Source organism: Pongo abelii, chromosome 1 (genome assembly GCF_028885655.2).
Source record: "Pongo abelii isolate AG06213 chromosome 1, NHGRI_mPonAbe1-v2.0_pri, whole genome shotgun sequence".
Lineage (NCBI taxonomy): Eukaryota > Metazoa > Chordata > Mammalia > Primates > Hominidae > Pongo > Pongo abelii.
In genome coordinates, this window is record NC_071985.2 from 87017002 (window position 1) to 87039667 (window position 22666).

The 22666-nt window shown below is 36.5% G+C and overlaps 1 protein-coding gene and 1 long non-coding RNA gene across 2 annotated transcripts in view; both read left to right on the top strand.

The window, feature by feature from the left end:
* Positions 1-517: 517 nt before the first annotated feature.
* Positions 518-14816, top strand: LOC129049013 (uncharacterized). The gene is made up of 3 exons (XR_008511728.1): positions 518-657; positions 11416-11492; positions 14677-14816. It is a non-coding gene; the product is annotated as an uncharacterized LOC129049013 (long non-coding RNA).
* A 467-nt stretch (positions 14817-15283) lies between these two features.
* The window catches only part of RGS5 (regulator of G protein signaling 5), a 56848-nt gene continuing 49465 nt past the window's right edge, over positions 15284-22666 (top strand). The window contains exon 1 of the mRNA XM_002809862.6: positions 15284-15408. Coding sequence (XP_002809908.1) covers positions 15365-15408 — 44 coding nt within the window. The 5' untranslated portion in view covers positions 15284-15364. The remainder of the gene's footprint in view (positions 15409-22666) is intronic.

Here is a 22666-nt window from a genome sequence, read left to right on the forward strand (position 1 = left end):
AATCACCTGAGACACGTGGAGCCTTGGTGAAGAACTCATGGGTCATGCTCAGCTTTTCAAACCTGCATAGCTCCAAATTACCAGACGCTTAGTTCACTTGGGCTGCAGGATATGGCAAAGCCATATTACCCTTTTTTTTTTTTTTCCAGACAGGTCACTTTTAGCCCAAGCTTGTCTCTATTCCAGGCATGGTAAATGGTCAACACAAATCCACATTATAAATAGTGGGTTCCTCATGGCTCTGTGTCCTACCTCTTGCGTCCAATCAGTTCTGCAATTTAAAATCTGTTACTCACAGTACCATAATCTGCGTACCAATTTTCTCTCTGTTAGTTTACATTCCAAATAATATAAATCCCAATTCAAACAGTGTTAACCAATACGAAGATTTAATAAACCACATATCAGAAGTTTTGCACAATGGTAGAATTCAGGTTCAGTATACTTTTAGTCAGTAGCTCAACAATGTCATCAAGGTTCCAAGTTCTCTGCTCTTCTCTCAGCATTGTTTCCCAAAACAAATTCTAAGGAACACTAGCCCAGGAAAGAAGTGTCTGACAAAACAAAGAAACAAAACCTCAGTGAAAAATATGCTCAGGAAACATTTCACAGGATATTCTCATCTTACAGATGCACAGTGCTCATTGGCATATCAATGTATGTACAAACATTAGTCTTAAATAATGGTTTTCTTTAATGTTATAATTTATAGGAAAGAATGTGCATAGTTATTTTGTGGAAGGATGCCAATAGTGCTCTATTTTAGGGCCCAAATTTCTTCTCTTTGATGGGAGGAAAAGTGCCAATGCTGATATCTTTCAGGGACCATTCTTCAACAATCAGTGTTCCTTCATGCAAAAAACCCAGAGTAAAGGACAGATTGTTTTTGGTTCTATTTCATAGGGAAGGTGAACTGAACAGCTGAGTCTTTTTATTTTTTTAACTGTTATTTTAGATTCAAGGATACATGTGCAGGTTTGTGATACAGATAAACTTGTGTCATGGAGATTTGTTGTACAAATAATTTCACCACCCAGGTACTAAACCTAGTACTCAATAGTTATTTTTTTTATTCTCTCTCTTCTTCCACCCTCCTTCTTCAAGTAGGCCCCTGTGCCTGTTGTTCCCCTCTTTGTGTTCATGCATTCTCATCATTTATCCTCCACTTATATGTAAGAACATGCGGTATTTGGTTTTCTGTTTCTGCATTAGTTAGCTAAGGACCACAATTTGAGTTGACATTAAAAACCCAGTGGAGTTTATGAAGCCAACTGTAATGTGAGTACTTGGGAGTTGTGAAGTTTAGTTGGCAAGGTCGCTGTGAATTAAAATTTATTTCAAATTGGGTCTCATTTAGAATGACTTTAAAGTAACTTTATCCACCCTTTCTCAGGGCCAATCACAAGCTGAGAACCCTGGAGCCCATAGCATGCTCACAATGGTTCTACAAAGTTATCTGCAAAATACTTCACACTTATTTGAGTCTTACATGATAATATCTTCAGTGAATCCAGTATTAGAGTAACTGTTCTTATATTCAGCATAGTTTTTGTGATTGCAAATGATGACCTACGAAAAATCTCCTAAAAGTAGTTTGCTGACAGGTTATAAATCTCCACCGTGCTATCTATAGCTGAAGTCAATCTGCCTAGTTATTATACACCATAGATCTGATCTCTGATGAGACAAAATAAAAAGTGTTTATTTATGGATCTTATTGATTTATTTCCTCCACAAGACAGTGGGGGAAATCTGTGAAGGCTGGAGCCCATCTGGTTTGTGAGTCTTTGCACTGTCACTTTTCACATGGTTAAAATTTCCCAGGCCAAGAGGTTTCACTAGGCTCACTAGGCTGCAAGGGAATTGAAACTCAAATGGTCCCTCATGTCCCCCTTTCTTGCCTTTGCAAGTCTTCAGGATAGCAAATCCTCCCTGGCCCCTGTGCACTTGTCAGCCTTCGACAAGGGGATGAGACGGGGTAAGGAGTGCCCTTCATGGGTTCCTTCCCGACTCCCACATTAGCACAGGTAAAGCTTTAAGAAGTCCTGGTGAAAAAAACTGTTTAATTTTGTTTTAAACACTGTTTCTAAGCTTATTTGGCAAGAAACCCACTAACATCCTGCAGAATCAGTGCTCCACTGAACATGCCTTTGGGAGGCCTTCATTACATGACTTCTGCCTGACTCTGGCAAACTTTTTCTCTAAAAAGGTTTAGGTATCTGCATATAGGAGTGTGTATAAAATTTTTATTTTATTTTATTTTAATTATTATTATTATTATTTAAATGAATAGACATGGGGATTCACTATGTTTCCCAGGCTGTTCTCAAACTTCTGGCCTCTAGTGATCCTCCCACCTTGACGTTCCATGGTGCTGGGATTACAGGTGTGAGCCACTGTGCCTGGCCTAAAAACTTTTAAATGTAGTTTGGATATAACCCAAATGCCTAATAATTCCCTTAGGAAACTGCAGGAAAGAAGACTGGAGAAGGGATTTCAATTTATTTATAAGATTAATTTGTTTTCTAATGTTTGCTTTCATTCTGGCATAGAAGAGTTAACAGCTCCCTCTCGCAGCTGCTGTCTTGGGTAAAGGTACTATTCTTTGTGGTCCTCCTACTCTCTAACTATACTTTTGTAATTTGCTCCTTTATAAGTAAACCTTCTTCCAATTATCGTAATTTGAGTGTGCCATCTGTTTTCCCACTGACACACTAGTATTGTATGTTTACTATGAGACAGAAAGACTGTAGGTACTTTAGATAAGTTAAATCATTTAATCCCAAAATGTAGCTACATCTATTAACTATATCTTATTGATGAAGTGACTGACATCAGAGAGTTGGGATAACTTGCCTAAGGTCCCATAGCTAGTTAGCAACATGGGTTTGGAGTAAACCCAAGCAGCATGGCTCCAGAATACTTGCTTTCTACCATTATACTATGCAGCCTCTCAGATAAATGATTTTGACTATATACGATGAAATTCATGCAGCATATACAATGAATGACATAGATAAATATGAACCAACATGGGTAGATCTCAAGAATCTAAGGTTGAGGCAAAAAGAAAGCTTCAGAATCATTCCATTTTATGTATATTTTAAAATAAATACACAAAACTAGCTTTAGATTGTTTATGGATATATATGTGTGTGTGTTTATAGTAAATGATAAAAGGTTATTTGAAAGCAAACTAAATGCATCATAATGGTTTTCTTGATAATGGAAGAAAGTGTGTCTAGGGAAGAGAACAAAGGAGATTTCAACTTCACCTATAATGATTTCTTTGTTTAAAACCACAAAGTAATGAAGAATCTTGGAAAAAACAGACAAAATTTGGCAATTTTTGATTCTAGGTCATGAGTACATGAATGTTTGCTATATTACCCATTGCACTAAAGCAAACACTTTTTAAAGCTCAATTCCAAAAAGCAAATAGCAACAATAACACAAAAATTAAAGAAAAAGAAATGTGAATAGTAAATAGAAGGTGAAGGCATGGAGATTAGATATGGAAAAATTTCTTTAAAGAACTTTGGCCATAATGGGGACGACAGGGATAGAGGGAGCTGTGATTGGTGGTAGGGGTGAGATTAAGGATGGGTTCTTGAAGAGAGACTGGAGCATGGTTGTGTGATCATGGAGAATGAGCCCGAAGGAAGGGAGAAACTGATGATGAAGAAGATAGAGGGAGATTATATAGAAAGGAGCAAGGCCCTGTATCTGTGAGCAAGGGTATATATATATGTAGTAATAGAAATGTGAAGGTGTTCGTTTCTGAAGGATTCACCCTGAAGTGAAGTATGGATGTGGTGCAAGGCCTTGAGGAGAAGGTATGAGATAGTCATTTCAGCAAGTGGGAAACTGAACTTAGTAGAGCAACCTAGTAGAATTTCTGGGGAGAGCCAAGTACCCATTTGAAGTTACTGATCACAGATTTAACATGAAATCTGTCTCTCCTGTGTGAGAACCTATGTGATTCTCTTCAAGAACGTTTAGTTGCTTGGTGAAATTAGACTTAGGTTTTGCTATAGAATACATTGGAGAAATCAGGAGTCAAGGGAGTGTTTGCAAGAGTAATCATACTTTAGTCCCATGGAGTCCAACCATGGGACTAAAGTAGGGAAATAAATAGAAGAGGGATTTGAAGACTGGTGAGAAAGTAGAGTTCAATCAATTGATTATCTGATGAGGTCAAAAGATTATTTTAATGGGGTTACTTGATCAGTTAATCTCAAAGAATAGGAGATGGTGTCAGAAAACGGAAGGTTTGGATTTGAGATCTTGCAGGTGGAGAAGTTTCTGGTAATGACGAAATTCTGAGTGAATCATTGGTGGAGTGATGCAAAGCTAATTAGAAATGAGTGTTTTTAAATTCATGGTGGAAATATCAACTGAAGGGAGATTCAGGGGGGCTTTCCCCTGAATACAGATGATACAGTGAATGGAAGATTGTGATCCTGCAGTTGAAGTTCTTGGAGCGTAGGAGGAAAAACCAGGAGGGAGAAGTTAGTTTTGTTTTATTTAGCTTCAAACATGGATTAAATAAATGAAGAGTTTTGTTTTCCTTGCATAACCAGAAGCCTGGATGTAGGCTCTCCAGGCTGATAACAGTAGCTACATAATGCCAATAGCCTCCTTTTATCCTTCCTCTAAACCATCTTGAGCTTGTGGCTTTTGCCTCCATGCTTGCTGCCTCATGGTTATGAAGATCCATCATCAAGTTAGCATTACACTCAGCAAGAATGGAGAGGAGGGGGGACAAAATGAGAGAGCCAGCTGACTCTTCCCCCATTTCAAGTGAGTTCTTGCGAATTCTGTCCAGTATTTTATGTTTACACCGCATTAACTAAAACCATGTGACATGGCTAATCTTAGCTTCAAGGGAAACTTAATTTTTCCTTTAAACCTAGGCATATTTTTGCTCCATTCAAAATCAGTTTTCTTTTTTTTTGGAAAAAAGCAAGTAATGCATAGCAACTAATAGTATCTGCCATGTGTTATATCCAAGATGTGAGTTTTAATGGATAAATTAATTTTGTGAAACCAAGGAGGCTCGTTAATCTGAAAATAACTATGTACAGCAAAAGGGAAGACTAAATTATTTTTTGATCCTGAGATCCACAGGATACAAGTAAAGAAAATTAAAATTATATTTATTTTTTCTTATTTGAGCTACAGTTCAATTTCATTGAAGTCCAGGAAGTGGTAGAAATGAAAAGAGAAGAAGAAAAAGATAGGGAGAGTAAGCTAATTCATAAATACACAGATATAGGAGGGCCAGTGATATGGCTATAAGAGAAAAAGGAATTGGAACAAAATAGTGTGAGATTAATAGTTGATGAATAGTGAGGCTTTACCTCTACAGGTGCCTGATGTAAACAGAGACATAATATAGGATGGTGTTGATCCCTAATAGTATATTGGAGGAGGGTGTATATCATTTTGTGGCTGTGGTCTAGATACTTAGGTTGGTGATGTATTGGCTCCCAGGACAGCTGTCCCCTTGACTTACATGCAGAACAATGAGGGAGCTATAAGGAAGCCTGCTCCTCAGGCTTCACTGGAGCTAAGATGCTGTGTATCAGTGGCAGGTATGCCCAGCATAGTTATGGAGGTTGTGTTCTGCACAATAGCACACAGCCAAAAGAGGTTGCTTATCTGATGAGCCAGTGCCTGTGCCTTGGTGCTTTGAGAATCAAGCCATGTACTTAGGTGTTTTGTCCACCTTGAAGAGCCTTTCTTTTCTAGTTCTCATTAAGACAATATTTCCAGGCAATGCTATGATATTTGTGGGTATTCCTATTTATTTAATTACCTTACATATTTTTTTCAGTAACAGAGATTTACTTATACAGGCTCTCCAGCCTACATGTTTTGGGGGACCCAAAGACAAATAAAACATGTTCCCTATTTATCCTCAAGAAGCTTAGTGTATACCAAGGAAATAAGACACAATAGCTGTAATCACCCAGACTCAAAGAGCCCCAGCATGTTAGAAATGGAAGGGAACTTAGAGGCCATCTATTCAAATCACTCATTCAGACACGGGAACCAAAACTAAATAAAAATATTTGTGAAGAAGGAGATTAGGAATTGCAAGACTAATCCTCAATCCAAAAGATGTTTCTTATTTTGTGGAAAAGGAATTAAGTCTAAGACATTTTGGCTCAGAAAGATCAAAAAGGACGTTGTTTTTAAAATGTCCTTCAGTGCTACATTGGATAATATTTGTAGTGAGAACATAGACTTACAGAATGTTCTTCCAACAGAAATTATTTGTCGGGGGACGATGCTGTTCTCCAGGGAAAGGGACAGCTTTTTTAATGGCCACTACTGACCTTGAGGATAAATACAACATTAGAGTAATTATACCAGAAAAGCAGCTCTCATAAAACTGTGTTGACTGTTCTTTTTAGAGACAGAGTAGGACTCCTTGTTTATAAATATTATCCAGAGGCAAAAAGCATGGAGCCTGAACACAACTCCATCCTACTTCTCATGTATCGTATGTGGTGAGAGATTCCTGGAATTTACAGTAGAATCATCTTATTCTATAGTTGAATGGAGTTTAGATACAGTGAGGCCACCCCCCAGAGAAAATTCTATCAAAACATTTAATAATGTAACAGAATATAGTTTTCCAGTCACGATTCTTTCATGAACCAAGCGAAAAGAGCTAGTGAGAATCCTTCTAAACTTCTATGCCTTCACCACCTCCTTAACTAAGGACTTACCAAAAAAGCCCCCAGACCCCTGACATTTTGTTCCCTTAATAAGTTTTCTTAGAATCATCATTTTATTCATTTTCTTTTCACTTTGTCTCAGAATGGACCTACACATTTCCAAACCTCAGCCTTCCCACTCCATTCACTCTGCTCACATTTCATTCTCCTATTAAAAATAATTAACCTTATGGCTCCTTAAGTTAACGTATCATTTCTCTCCTTCCAATCACCCTTAACCTCCTGAAAAAAGAAATCTTTGCTCATTGCTTTAACTACCTCAACTCCCATTCACTAGCCAATTTCTTACAAATGGAGTTCTGCACCCACAACTTCTCTGACATCATGATCTTCAAGGTATTTTTTCAGTCAATTAGCTTAGATAAAACTGAATCAAACCTTACCCATCTCACTCCTGTTTACTCTTGGCTTAATTCAGGATTTCTAAATGCTCTTAGTTTGGGTCTTCCATATGCATAATCCAGATTTAAACTATTCATTCCCCTACTCCATTCTCCAGATTCCAACCAAGACACCAACATATGACCAGGTTCAAAAGCCAGTGTATACAGTAGAGCCAGGCATAGCCAACGTAGAGACCTGACTTTCATGCAGTTTACCTTGGGAGAAAACTCTTACAGGAGGTAATTCCACAGAAGATGAAATCCTAGACAGAAATTAAAAACCATGAGTAAATTCAGTGTCATGGAAAAAAATAAAGAAAAAGACAGGTAATTTCAATAGCAAATCTTTGTTGAGTGCTCATTGTGTGTAATGCACTGCTATAAACGCTTTTAGGCATTGTCTCCTTTAATTTCACTTTATAGAAAATACCGAGGTGCTCAAATTTTAAGTAATTTGCCCAGTGTCACAGTTAGAAAGTGATAGAACTATAGTTTGAATTGAGATACTTTCTCTCTTTCTTCAGTCTGTTCTCTTAACCCCTATATTCTACTGCCTCCTAAAAAGTCACTGGAATCCTTTAAAAGTGTTTAAAAAAATTTCAAGGGAATTAAGCCAGGCCATTATGTCCATAAAACTAGAACAAGAACAGTTATTCAAAAGAATCAAATAGGAATCTTAGAAGTAAAATGTATAGTCATTAAAATGTTTAATTCAGAAATAATTGATAATTCTTTAATAAGAATAAAGACATACAGCCTGGTGTGGTGGGTGGCTTATGCCTGTAAGCCCAGCATTTTGGGAGGACAAGGCAAGTGGATTGCTTGAACCCAGGAGCTTGAGACCAGCATGGGCAACATGGAGAAACCCTGTCTGTACCCCAAAAAATACAAAAAAAAAGAAAATTAGTTGGGCGTGGTGGTGCATATCTGTAGTCCTAGGAACTTGGGAAGTTGAGGTGGGAGGATGACTTGAGCCTAACAAGCAGAGGTTATGGTGAGCTGAGATTGCACCACTGCACTCCAGCCTAGCTGATAGAGCCAGACTCTGTCCCCCCCAAAAAAGAATAGACATACAGAAAAAGAAAATTACAGTTGTAATCTTAAAACCAATATCATACTTATTAAGGAAACACTAGAAAATGTCCACTAATATCAGGAATAAGGCAAAAATATGCCCTTGTCAATATTGTACTATAGATATTAGATAATACAATCAAAGAAAATCACTTAGAGGCATAAAATTTGGTAAAGAAAAAGAAAACCATCTCTTTTTTGCAGAAGCTATGACAGCAAGCCTCAAATACCCTAGAAAATTGACAATAAAACTAACTTCAATAATATAATTCAGTGAGGTCTCATAATATACACTTAATAAGAAATTAATTAGAGGACATAATGGTAGAGAAAATCCCATTTATAATAGAAGCAAAGAAGATTAAATACTTAGGGATAAACTTAGCAAGAAACGTATAAAACCAACAAAAGGAAAATTATAAAACACTCTTGGCAGATACACAAGTAGACTCAAACAAATGGTAAGATATTCCTGTCTTTGGATAGGATGACTTAATGCTATAAAGATGTCAGTTCTCCCTAAATTCATTTATAAATTTAACACAATCCTAATAAAAATTTCAACAAGCTTTTTTAGGGAATAAAAGACTTGATACTAAGGTTCAACTTGAAAAGAATGAACATACATGAATACCTAGACATTAAACACTACCAATCTTGCATAATTAAAACAGTATTCTACTGGTAATCAAAAGGACAAATATACTGGTGGAAAAGAATAGTTCAGAAATAGACTTAAGTACACGTGGAAATTTAGTGTAAGATATTCTGTAATTTCAATTTGTATTTCTTCTTTTCACTCAGTTATTTAATAGAAAGTTTTTGAATTTCCAGGAGGAAGGGCCTTTTTGGTTTTGTTAATCACATCTAGTTTTAATTCATTGCAATCATAGAACATTTTTTGTAATATTTCTACTTAACTGGACTTAACTAATTTTCTTTTTGAATTGTTAGATCCTGATTTTCTGTGAATATTTCATAGGTATTTGAGAAGAAGTTAGATTCTCTATTAGCAGGGTGTAGAGTTTGATATATATCCATAAGAAGTACGTGTGAGTGTGTGTGTGTGTATGTGTGTGTGTTTGACCATAATACTTATTTTTTGTCTTCTTTCTTGTACTAAGAATAAGGCATGCCAGTCTCTGATTATTAGCATGTTTCTATGTACTAGAAAGGTAGTTGCTGTGTTACTTTGTGCAAAAATATTTATATTTAGTATTTCCATTTTAAGTTGTGGCTTTTAAGCCTTAAAAAGTATTTACCTTTGTTATATTCAATACATTTTGACTTGGATTTATTGTCTGTCAGGTTTACTTCTCTTGCTTTCTTGTTGTTTATGTCAATTATACCCTTGTCCATTTCTTTATTTTTAATCTTTCTAAATAACCTTGTTTTAGGTATGTCCTTTGTATACGGAATATAGTTAGGTCTTACTTCTGACTTTTTTTTTTTTTTTTTTTAATGGAGATGAAGTCTTGCTCTGTTGCCCAAGGTTGGAGTGTACGCTATCATAGCTCACTGCAGCCTTGAACTCCTGGGCTCAAGTAATCTTCCTGCCTCAGCCTACTGAGTAGCTGACACTACAAGCATGCACCACGATGCCTGGCTAACTTTCTTTTCTTTTTTTCTTTTCCTTTTTTTTTTTTTTTTTTTTTTTTTGAGACGGAGTCACGCTCTGTCGCTCAGGCTGGAGTGCAGTGGAGCGGTCTCGGCTCACTGCAAACTCCGCCTCCCGGGTTCACGCCATTCTCCTGCCTCAGCCTCCGGAGTAGCTGGAACTACAGGTGCCCGCCACCATGCCCGGCTAATTTTTTGTATTTTTAGTAGAGACGGTGTTTCACCGTGTTGCCTGGCTATCTTTCTTAAAAACTGTTTTTGTAGAGTTGGGGTCTCACTTTGTTAACCAGACTGGGTTTCATTTGTAAGCCTAACTAAAACTTCTTTTTTAATGGAAAATTTATGCACATTTACATTTATTGATATAACTTATATGTTTGGTCTCAAAATTCTGTCACACAATATTGAATAATTATGTGTCTTTTATGATTTTTCTATATGTCACTCTCTATGAACTGTTTATTCCTTGTTTTTTAATCTTTCTTTTTTATTTTTTGGTATGTAGGAAGATTTATATTTCTGTTCTAATGGTTACCTTTGTACATATACTTTTCTTAGTGTCTTTCATCTCCTGTTTTCTTATTTAACCTGTTATCTGGTTTATCCAATTTTATTGGTATCCTTTAACTGCTTCTGCAACAATCAATGATCTAATTCTACTTTTCTTTTTTCTCCCATTTTTAGTTTCATTATTTTTATAAAGAATTCTTGCACACCAATATTAAAAAGCCAGATAGTAAAATTGTTTAAAAAATGGGAATATACAACTAACGGAAGAAAAATTACAGTGGCCAATGTGTATATGAATAGAAGCTCAAATTCCCTAGTAATTAGAAAGGCACAAATGAAAATGACTTGGTATTTTTTGCCTGTCACTGGAAAAAATTAAAGCCTGGCAGTGTTTCATATTTGGGAAAATGAGGCTCTTATTTATTTCTGGTAGGAGTCTAAATTGGTCTAACTGTGTGATAATTTTGTACTGTTACACCTCTCAGCTGTCCCACTTTATGAACTGCATTATAGATAAACTGCTCCGGGGGCATATACAGGAATATTAATTTAAGCACTTTTGCCAGAAGCAAACAATTAGAAATGACCTAAATATTTAGCAATGGGTCTATAAAGAAATTCAATTATATTTGCATATGATAGAATTCTTTCCAGCAATTTAAAAGCATAAACTAGAGGTATAGACTTTACACTTCCTATGTTAGTACTGATGCTTTGTAATCCTGAACAATTTCATTTCCATTTATATGATCAGAGGGTTTTCTCTTTGAAATAGCAAAAATTATACCACTTATCTCATGCTTTTGTTGTGAAATTAAATGTGTAAATATATGAAGTGTTTTAAAAGGTGATTAATACATAGAAATTATTCAATAATGTTAGTTGTCATTATAATATAAAAACAAAAACAAAAAATCATAATCTTAAATAACAAAAGATGCAGATTATATTTCTATAAATCAAAACACATACCAATAATTAGTATATACTTTTTATGAATTCATATTGTCTTAGTTTGTGCTGTTATAACAAAATACCTGAGACTGGGTGCTTTATAAACAAAAGAAATTTATTTCTCGCAGTTTTGCAAGCTGGGAAGTTCAAGATCAAGGTGCCAGCAGGTTCGGTGTCTGATGAGAGCTGCTCTCTGCTTCTCCAAGTTGGTACCTTGTTGCTGTCTCCTAACATGGCAGAAAAGCAGAAGAAAATGAACCCCCTCCCTCAAGCCCTTTTATAAGGGCTCTAATCTCATCCATGAGAGCTTTGACCTCATGACTTAATCACCTCCTAAAGGCCCCACCTCTTAATATTAACACACTGGTGATTATTAAGTTTTAACACATGAATTTTGGGGGAAACGTTCAGATCATAGTACATATGTATATGAGGACATTAAAAAATGACCTGGAAGACCATACACGAAAATCTTAACAGGTACTGAGTGTGATGAAAGGGGAAAAATAATGGACATGAGAGTCCTCTTTTTTTCATTAAAAAAATAAAAAGGCAACATAAACCATATACTTTTAATGAATCCATATTGTCTTGGTTTGTGCGGTTATAACAAAATACCTGAGACTGGGTACTTTATAAGCAATGGAAATTGATTTCTCACAGCTCTGGAAGCTGGGAAGTTCAAGATTAAGGTGCCAGCAGGTTCAGCAGGACTATATTTAATATAAAGTCCAGGGACTTATCCATTGCCTCTTTATTTCTTTAAATAAAAAAAGGCATGGAAGCAATATCACAACCTATTAACAGTATATATTTCTGAGTGGTAGCATTATAAATTGAGCTTGCATATGGTTTAAAACATTTGGCAGAAAGACAGAGAAATCAAGCAACATGAAGGTGAAGACCTTGCCTCTGTTTACTCCATGTGCTCCTAGCCGGCTTTAGGGTGAGACTCTTACTGTGAGTAGGGAGATTAGTGAGTAGACGTCTGTTCACCATGGATCACATAGTCCAAGAGGTCCCCAAATTGGAAGTGATAAAATGCATCTCAATAAATATATTGCTAATAATAGTTAAAATAAAGACACTTACATATGACTTAAGGAAATGAATTAGAGATGAATCAGAGCAGTTGTGTGGGCAGGAGATCCTTTTCATCTGATGAAAATGTTCAATGTCTCTCACTGCTTCCACTTGCACAGCTAACTCCTGCCTTCTGTAGAACTGTGGTATCTAGTGCTTTGGAGCCCAAACGCCTGTGGCATCCTCCAGGCAGATGGATATCTCTTTGAAGCACCCCCGTAAATTCCCTCCCCTGTTTCATTAGGTACCACTCCTAATCACCTCTTTTCACATTCCATGAAGAAGTGGTTGAAATCACTCAGAATATGATGGCTTGTTTCTCTTTTTCTTTGCTATTACAGATTTATACGTTTTTCATATATTTACTGTCATTTCTGAGGGATTCTCAGGAGGGAAAGGAGATTTAAAAATAGTTCAATTTATTTTTTCAGACTTCAAATTTATTTTACATAGCAGGCTCTCTCCTTTTTTTTTTTTTTTTTTTACTGTGGTTAAAAAACATAACACAAACTCTATTCTCTTCACAGATTTTTAAGTGTACAGTACAGTATTGCTAACTATGGGCACAATGTTGTACAGCAGATCCCTAGAAATTTTTCATTTTGCATAACTGAAACTTTATACCTATTGAAACTTTATTGAATAGCAACTCCTCCATTTCTCCCATTTCTAACCTCTAGCAATCACTATTTTACTTTCTGCGTCTAGAGCACACTCTTTTACATACTCTCTGGCTATCCCATCCTTACAAAGTTTTAAAAACAAATAAGTATTGGATTTAATATTATTTCTATTTAATTTTACATTTTGGGTTCTAGTCCATCTTTTAGTAAATCGAGATAATTTTTATTCTTGAATAGTCCATCACATGAACTCCTTTGGGACAGTCAGAAACATGCTTTGATTTTTAGCCCTCGCCAAGACATCACCCTCCACTGCTCTACGTTAAACTTGGGGTTTTTCTTTTCCATATTGTTATCTCCTCAAGGCCCCTTGGTATCAAATAATGATTTAGACTCTTATCACAAGGAGTCTCTTCTACTGGTTTTATATTCCCATTATTAGATTTAATAGTCAACAACAGTGTCCATATATCTCAAAAATAATAATTCATTGATTTGCTGATGTTTACTCAGTCAGTAGATGGCGGAACTTGGACAGTTTGTTTAACTCATTCAGTATTTACAGATGTCTACATGTCTGACATTGTGCTTAGTGTTTGGAAGGCTGAGGCAGGAGGATTTCTTGAAGCAAAGAGTTCAAGACCAGCCTGGACAACAAAACTAGACCTTGTCTGTTCAAAAAATTTAAAAACTAGCTAGGCATGGTAGCAAGAGCCTTTAGTCCCAGCTACTTAGGAGGCTAAGGTGGGAGGATCGCTTGTGCCCAGGAGTTTGATGATGCAGTGAGCTATGATCATGCCACTTCACTCCAGTTTCTGGTCTGGGTAACAGAGCTAGACTCTGTCTCAAAAACATGTGTGTGTGTCTGTGTGTGTGTGTGTGTGTGTGTGTGTTTGTGTGTGATTTAGAGCTACAGCTTTCAAACTGTTTTGATTATGATCCATAGTAAGAAATATAGTTTACCTGATGACCCTGTGCACACTTACATATTGATAATTAAAGTCAAAATTTCAGAAAACAATACTTAACTTTTTACATCCGATGCACTTGGATATTTGTCTATTCTATTTATTTCATTAAAAACATCAAGTCATAATACACTGCATTGACTTTACAAGCCAGTAACAGGGGTTGATCAACCATTGCCTAAAAAGGGTATATAAAGAGGGAGTCATTTAAAACAACTAATTTCAGATAACAGAGAAAACTATGAGAGTACTCTTTAATTCCAAATTCAGAGCTTTTCTTACGGATTATTCAGTGCCACTTTTTTTTAAGCTTGGACTCATGCCTACCTTTTAGGCATTTACATTTACAGGTTAACTTACGAGCACCTTGGGCCCTGACAAGATAAGACACAATTCAGGTAAATTTTGGTAAATATTCCTTGAGTGATAGGAAGCAGCAAAAGTTTGAAGGAGAAGGAAAGACAAGCCTAGGCTATGGTGGGGAGGTACAAAGAATTACAAAGTATTAGTCATCCAAGCAAAGAGTAATCAGAAGACCACTGACAGAATTAACAGAGTTCAGGGAAAATATCATACTCAATCCCTACTAAGATTTTGGTGTTTGGTCTCCCAGATCACTTTTTTAGTACCTTCACAGACATATGGATTCATAAAGAATATATAGTAATTATTCATATTTGTTTTGATTTATATAAACAGTAATCTTGTCTCTCAGCTCCAGAAAACCTTGCCCGGTGCTCCCTGAAGGCTCACAACATTCCAGCCCGGCCTCCATCACTTACTTATAATGTGTTTTGGGGTCTTGAGGGCAGGGAGCTTTCTCTTTCTTCTCTGAATTCCTAGCATCCAGCTGAGTGCCTGGCACTTGGTAAGTATTCACATACACAATCCTTGAATTCCCTAGATTTCAGTTTCCTTCACTGTGAAACAAAGTGGGCTAATCGATCTCCAGGAGCCCTTACAGTCCTAAGAATCTATGACTTTGACCGATCTGAAGTGGTCCAAGACACTTTGCTTCACAGGAAGCTCACATCTTCCTTGTGACTGGCCTGAGATTAGGAGTTCAAACAACCAATGACCTGTGCACAGTTTAGGGCCTAACCCTGCCCTGGCCGGTTAGCAAGAGAGTGTTGTGATAAGAGCAGATGAAAGCCTTATGCCAAAGCAGTGCCTGTAGCAGAGAAAGGATTCCCTCCTCCACCTCAGGGCCCACTGCTGCTGCTCTCCAGCCTGCAGTTTCCTCTAAGGCTCTGGATTGGCTGGAAGAGCAACAGAGGGCTGGGAAAGAGCTTCTATATATACCTCAGGAGGAAAAGCGTCCCAGACAGTTTTGAAGTTTTCAAAGACTGGCTCTGCTGTTAAGAAGTTGTACTTAAAGCAGAGGAGCTAAGCCACCTGCCAAAATGTGCAAAGGACTTGCAGCTTTGCCCCACTCATGCCTGGAAAGGTGAGAACGAAGTTATTTTTGTTTAAGAGATGCAGATATGGAGAATCTTTACTCAAGGGAGGCTGCCCAGGGGTAACAGAGGTATTGTAGTTTGTGGCTAAGCTGAGGTGAAACAGGTGCTTGACTGTAGATTGGGTATTATCTCTTCTCTGTAAACAATATAGAGATTTTGAAAGATCCAAGCTAGGAGATTAATACAATATAGAGTATTTCATACATCATTTAATATCCAGAACATCATTTCCTTCAAGGAGATGCCTATTCTATAAGTCCTTATTTAGAGTAAAAACTGTATGGTTAAGGATATAGATTCCAACATTAAACTGTCTAGATTAGAACCCTGGCTGTACTACTTACTATTTGTGTGGCTTTGGGCAATTTATTTAACCTCTATGTAGCTCAGTTTTCTTATCTGTAAAATGGAGATACTGAGAGTTCTCCACCTCACAGGCTGGTTATGAGGACTGAATGAATTAATACATATGAAGCACTCAGAACCATGTCTGGCACCTAGTAGACTGTATAAATGTTAATTTTTATTAATGTACAGGGACTGGGAGAGGGAGGCAAGTTTGCAGTGAGGAAGAGGAAATTTCCCATTGTTCTTTGTTCTCTTACTTCATCAGATAGAAGTAGCTGGATGGCTAGACAGAGAAAAAGCCCTTGGGACACAGGGGTTATTTATTAGCTAGCATTCTTTTTCAGATAAATGCATCAAAATCTTTGAGGCTCCCTGGTTGTCCGTAGGCTGGACAATATTCTGGAGAGAATCCTAGGTATCTAGGCTAAGCAAATAGAAGAGCAAATATCTTACTTGTTAGAAAACTTAACCCAACCATCCTCTATGTTGGAGAGAAGTAGGGATGTTTCTCCTTTTATTGAGAATGGATTTGATTAAATTGGGTTTGATCCCTTGTTATTTAAAGTAAATAAAGAAGATCCTTGCACAGATGTTCAGCCCTAAAGGCATTAGCAGTGTTTGTCTTGGAAGATTTTATTGTTTAAAGGGCCATCTATGACTTCTGTCTCTTACAAGTTCAGGTCTTCTTTTTGATGCCTTCCACTCTAGAAATAACCTAAAAATAATTTTTAAGGAGATAACATTGTAGCATGTAATTTTTTCTCCCAACAATACTATCTAGTAACTGAATATGAAACTTCCAGGGAGACTTACTCTCTGAATTATGGCTTTCAAACTTTTTTTTATTATGATCCATAGTAAGAAATATAGTTTACCTAATGACTTTGTGCATACTTACGTATTGATAATTAAATAAAAGCATAGAATATTATTATTGTTTTTAAATTTACATAAAAGAAACTTGTAGCTGTTAAGTTGTAGAAGTTAGATTGTAACTAGGGGATCAATATTGTCTATTGTACCAACCCTGGGGAAGACGATAGGTTTTAAAGGTGGATACTATTTATTGCTATTAGCCTGTTCTTTCCTCTTACCTAGTATATAGAAAGCCTAAGAAATAGGGAGAGTTTTCTGTGCCTTTCCAGAAAGGCACAGAAAACTCCTTGAATATGAGACAATGTATAATTATTTCCTTTGCCATTTTTGCAACTATGAGAATTGCAACTTGACTTTAATGGATGCTTTTAGCCTACTTATTGTTTGAAATTGTGTATTCTTATGTAGTGAATAAATCTTACTTTATTAATTGGCAAACAATTGACTTTAGAATGATTGTAACATCAGTTTGCCAAGCATTTTGTGATTCTACGACACATTGCTTGGCATTTGGTGAGAAATCAATAAAATTTCTGTTGAAAATTTGCAATGTTAATTATTTTGCTCTATGTTTTCTCATAAGTATGCATAATATTCACTGAGATATATGGATGGAACATTTCTTTCAATGATTCCTATTACTGTATTATATCTGATTCACTAGCAACATTAATATTGGATCACTTTATTTTTTGATGCACAGTAAATTCTTATGCACCAGGATATAACTAACGTTCATGTAGAATATTGAAGAGTGGTGAGTGGTAAAGGAGTGAGCTTATTTTCCCCATAGATTCACTGAGTCTTTTATTTATTGGGATGTGGTAGAATACTGCAATTATTGTGAGCTATTACATATTGTTTCATAATCTGTTCTCATCGTAAATAGGGTCATTGTAATTTCTAATTACCACGCTGCCTGAGAAGAATGTTTCGGAGAAATGGAATTGTGGAGCTGCGAAGCTATTAGCACTTACCCATGGAAAGGGTCTAACACTGTCTATTCTAAGGGGAAAATGATACTTGAATAAATGCTTCCAAACCTGCTTTCCATGGCTCTATCATCTGACTCCCACCTTCCTCCCCCACACAGGCTCCTGTCTTTGCATTTCTTCTCTCCAAGCCACAAAAGGAACATGGATATGCTTCAATGCTTAGACAAAAATATTTAAAAATTCATATAAAATAAATTAGGGCAACAAATACACATTTTGAAAAATCTGCTTTAAATGAAAAGCTCTGTTGAAGAGTTCAGTTCTGACTTCCATATGGCATTAGAAATATAATTCAGTTTACAAAAATCTGAATAGCATATCATTATTTATCAGAGTGGAAAGAGTACTAGTTAAGGAGTAAGGTGCAGACTCAGTTTTGTCATTATCTGAATTTGTGTCCCTGAGCAAGTTATTTCACTTTCCCAGGACTCTATTTGCTAATTTAATAGGTAAAAGTTGGATTCATTGTTCTCTAATATGTTTTTGAGTTCTAACCTAATGTAAACTAAGTGAGGTACACTTAGTCTCAATGACTACTAAGGGATGTGATTAAAGGAAAATTTTCCTATTTTTCTATAAAAGTTTGAGAGCAGGTGGGGAATGGTGGCTTATGCCTATAATCCTCACACTTTGGGAGGCTAAGGCAGGAGGATCCCTAGAGGACAGGAGTTTGAGGCTGCAGTGAGTCATATTGCACTACTGTACCACAACCTGGGTAACAGAGCAAGAGCCTGTCTCTAAAAATCAGTTAATTAATTAATTTAAAATAAAAGTAAAGTTTGGGAGGAATGAAGAATCAAATAATGAAAAATAATCAAGGACCCAGCCCTGTGCTGAAACCACTGGGCCATGGCAGAAGCAACCTGCTCAGTGATTCTAATGCTGATTTATAAGAAAGCAATTATAAGAATAATTTGTTTCCTGTAAGGGGAATTGTTTTTGACAGCAACTCTTTATTAGCAAAGAATATAAAATAAACTTTTTTTTAACAACAAAAAGAGAAGTTTCTTTCCATAAGATTAAAGGGTGGAATATATATAATGGGTAAGGATATCCAAAATCTGCCGCATAAGGTAAGAAAATTTCAACAATTAACAAAGATTCACTTTTCCATGACATGTAAGGAGAAATCTAATCCTAGAAAATATTCTTTCTGAATGTCCAGGGAAGCTTTCAGCCAAAGTCAACTGTGATATATTTGTATAAACTATTCTTTATTTATTTAGATTTGAAAGACTATTGCTTATTGAAATTTTAAGTAGGCCTCGCATACTTTTATATGTTTAAAGAGGCAAATAATCCAAACATTTGGGCAATGAATAACCATAAGCACACAGTTTCTACCCTCTGGCATATTGAAACCTGTACTACATGGGTGAGAATCTTATATTGTCAATGAAAAAGAAAAGAGTCGCGTCAATTTAATATCTTATTTTTACCCATGATTTTCAAGTTTGAATTTTAGGCTTCTTTTGAAAATTTATTTTATTTTCAGAGTCTGTTGAATTTCTCTAAACAAGTTTAAATTTTAAAGTAAATATTGCTCTTTGGGAAAAGATGAATGTATTATGAAACAAAAAGTGTTACTATTGGCCAGGCACATTACTCCTGCCTGTAACCCCAGCACTTTGGGAGGCCAAGGTGGGAGGATCACTTGAGGCCAGGAGTTTAAGGCCAGCCTGGGCAACACAGGGAGACTCTGTCTCTAAAAACAAACAAACAAACAAACAAAAATAAAAACACCACAAATATTAGCCAGGCACAATGGATAGCACCTGTAGCGCCAGCTATTCAGGAGCTGAGGTGAGAGGACTGCTTGAGCCCAGGAGTCTGAAGCTATAGTGAGCTATGATTGCTACTATTGACTTCAGCCTGGGTGACAGAGTGAGACCCCATCTCTGAAAAAAGAGGATTATTTTAAAAAACTGATAATACTAATAATTGAACTGTTTGCTTTATGTTATGATGACAAATTTGATTTTTAGGCTTAAAACTGTGTGCTTATGGTTATTCATTGCCCAAAAGTTTGGATTATTTGTCTCTTTAAATATATAAAAGTATATGAGGCATCCTTAAAATTTTAATGAGCAATAGTCTCAAAAATCTAAATATCATCATAATATAAAGGAACCAGTGCAGTTATTAGTATTTTAAAGAGCTACAAGCTCTTTGCTACTCTGGGTGACTGGCATAGATCTGATTTCTATTTCAGACTGAAAAGGGCTAAGGGTATAATGTGTTTAATCCACAGTTCACACAGGGACTTTTGGCCATCTCAAGGGTGTGTCAATGCTAGGAATTTCAGAAGCCATAGGAAATAAATGGGAAAGGTAATTTTCAAACATTTATTATTTTTAAATTTATTTTAAATTTTTGTTTTTTAAAATTTTGTTTTTAAAATGTATTATTATTTTACAAAACAGTCATTTTTTCCCCATGTTGTCTGATTTATGTGGGTCAAGTGTGGACAATTTAGAATAGAAAGGCAGCTAATAAGCAGGACTACTAATGAACTAATCTTCTGAGGTTGTTAAACCTTTAAAAGCACTAGAGTGAGTCAAGGTTCCTGGGTTTTCAGGATTAATAAATACAGCCTTTTTCAAAGGCATAAGCACATCCTTGGGCTAATTGTAGAGAAAAGGCAAGCACCAAGTGAATTAAAGACTGGCAATTAACTTGAACAACTGATAGCTCAATTGGAATGAATTGAGGACCATTAAAGAAACCTGAGAGAGGTCCTAGCAGAGCCTCTGGTTGGGTTTAGGATCATGCTTGCTGAGAATAAGTATGAATTTCAAGCTTACTATACCTGATTTTCTGGAGATGTCATTGAAAACATTGTAGTGAAACTTTAGAATGTTGAGAAAGTGAATGAACTATTTAATAAAATTTGGAGAGGGATCACTAAGAAAAACATTTATTTTGATTCCTACTGATGAAACAATATCAGTGATTTCTCTAGATTGCCTTTCAAACCTGTGTACTTGCCTTAGGCATATGGATGAAAGACCCATGCCCTGCTCCCACGGAAATTTAAGCCCAGTTAGGGAGATAAATAAGAAAAAATTAATGCTCAGTGTTGCAATCCACTACAAAGGAATATATCCATAAAGTGCCATGAAGCACAGAAGTTGGGGTAGTAGGCGGGGCCCCTAGAGCTTTTAGTGGGCAGGGAAGAATTTACAAGGTTATAAGGATGATGCTTGAACAAAATCTAAGAGGACAGAGGAGTTAGCCAGGTCTAGACAGGAAGAGGACAGAGAAGGAAGGCCGTCTAGGTGAAGGGGACAGGCCTGTGTGTGCAGAGACCCAGAGATGGGAGGGCACAGCCAATGTGGCTGATGTTATGACATCTATGTACAACCTGTATTATCTCTCAGAGGCCAACAAGGAGGGAAACCGCTGGGTTTCTAACCACAGTTAACCTCCTGGGCAGCAAGTCCTGCATATGGTTCTCTGGGAACTTCTCCAGTGCTCATCTGTCCCCAACTCTGAGGATGGAAGAGATTTATTCAGGGGAAAGATGGTCCTCCCCTTCACCTAAATGATTCTATTACTAAAAGGATAGACTGTATTTGGTATAGTAGGCACCAAATAAACATTTTGTTGAAGGAATACATGAATGAATTTACAGCAAATAGAGACAAGAGCACTTCTAGGACAGCTTGGTGTTTTCTCTGCTTTCCTTGGGTATTGGGGAGACCAAGAACAGTATCGGTGGTGACATTTTAGGCCACAGTCGGAAAAAGAGTGTGTGTTGCTAAATAAAGAGAGGTGCATGCTGTGGGAGAAGGGGAGTGGGGATTAGGAGAAAAAGAAAAGTGAAGGAGACTGTCTGCATTTCTATAATGAGGAAAGTCTTGTTAAAGAGGTGAGTCTTCTTTTGGCTGCAATGATGGTATCCCTTAGGTGAGCTCTAGGAAATTGTACTGTCTGGGCTGTTCCTCATGGAGTTACTGTTGAAGCTTCTTTAGTGAATTACATTCTGTATTCCAGCTAGTTGTCCCTTTCTATTCTTTCTTTCATTTAGTCTGGGTTATGCTGAATCACCAGATATCAATTCATAACACTTTTAGATCCCAGAATCTTACATTTTGAAACATCCCTGAAAGGTTATCTAATTTGTTTCTCTTTCTCTAGCAAGGACTACACAATATTACGGGATAGATGATATCTAGGGAGAGAGTTTATTTATGTCTCTGGAGCCATTGTTAATGATTTTTGTCTGTACTGCTGGCCAGAGAGCAAAGGGGCTAAATTTTAATTAATTCAGTCAGGATCAATCATTAGTAACAGGAACCAGAATATGGCTGGAGGCCAGAAGATAAGTTTCCTATCTTTCCTCCCTTAAAGTTCTAATCGGTTCTCAGATAACATTGCATCTGCACTACTTTGAAGGCTGAGTCACCCAGAGAATAAAGACAGTGAAAGCCTGATTGTTTCTAAACCATCGGAGGAAGTTACTCTTAAGATTACAGGATTCAGGAATAGGAAAGAAAATGTTCACAGTAAGGAAGGATGTGAGCTCACGGTCTCTCCCCTGCCTCAAGACCAGCGCTTGAACTGCAGTGTGGCGGGGTAGAAAGAACAGTGCTCATAACTTCACCTCTATTTCTTCCTTACTGTGTGAACTTTGGGAAGTCACCAAACCTCTCTGAACTTCATTTTCTCAGAAGTGCTAAAATAAATAAATGAAATATTATATTTAAGGTGACTAGTTTTTAGTAGAAGGACCCCTATTAAACAATTATTTGCCTTTTCTCTCTCTTTTCCCGTTTGTAAGCAGTGAAGGAAACATAATTTAAGTCAGTCAATTATGTGCTAAGGCCTTTGATAAAACTTACTCCTTTTTATCCTTCCTCATCATAACCTCATCTTTTAAAAAAATAATAAAGATAAATTTTAAAAATGGTACAGTATTTAAAAAATACTTTATCCATAATTTTTTCAACGTATATATTTTTAAAATTATTATTGTTACTTTTGTTTCAGTAGTTTTGGGGGTACAGTTGATGTTTGGTTACAT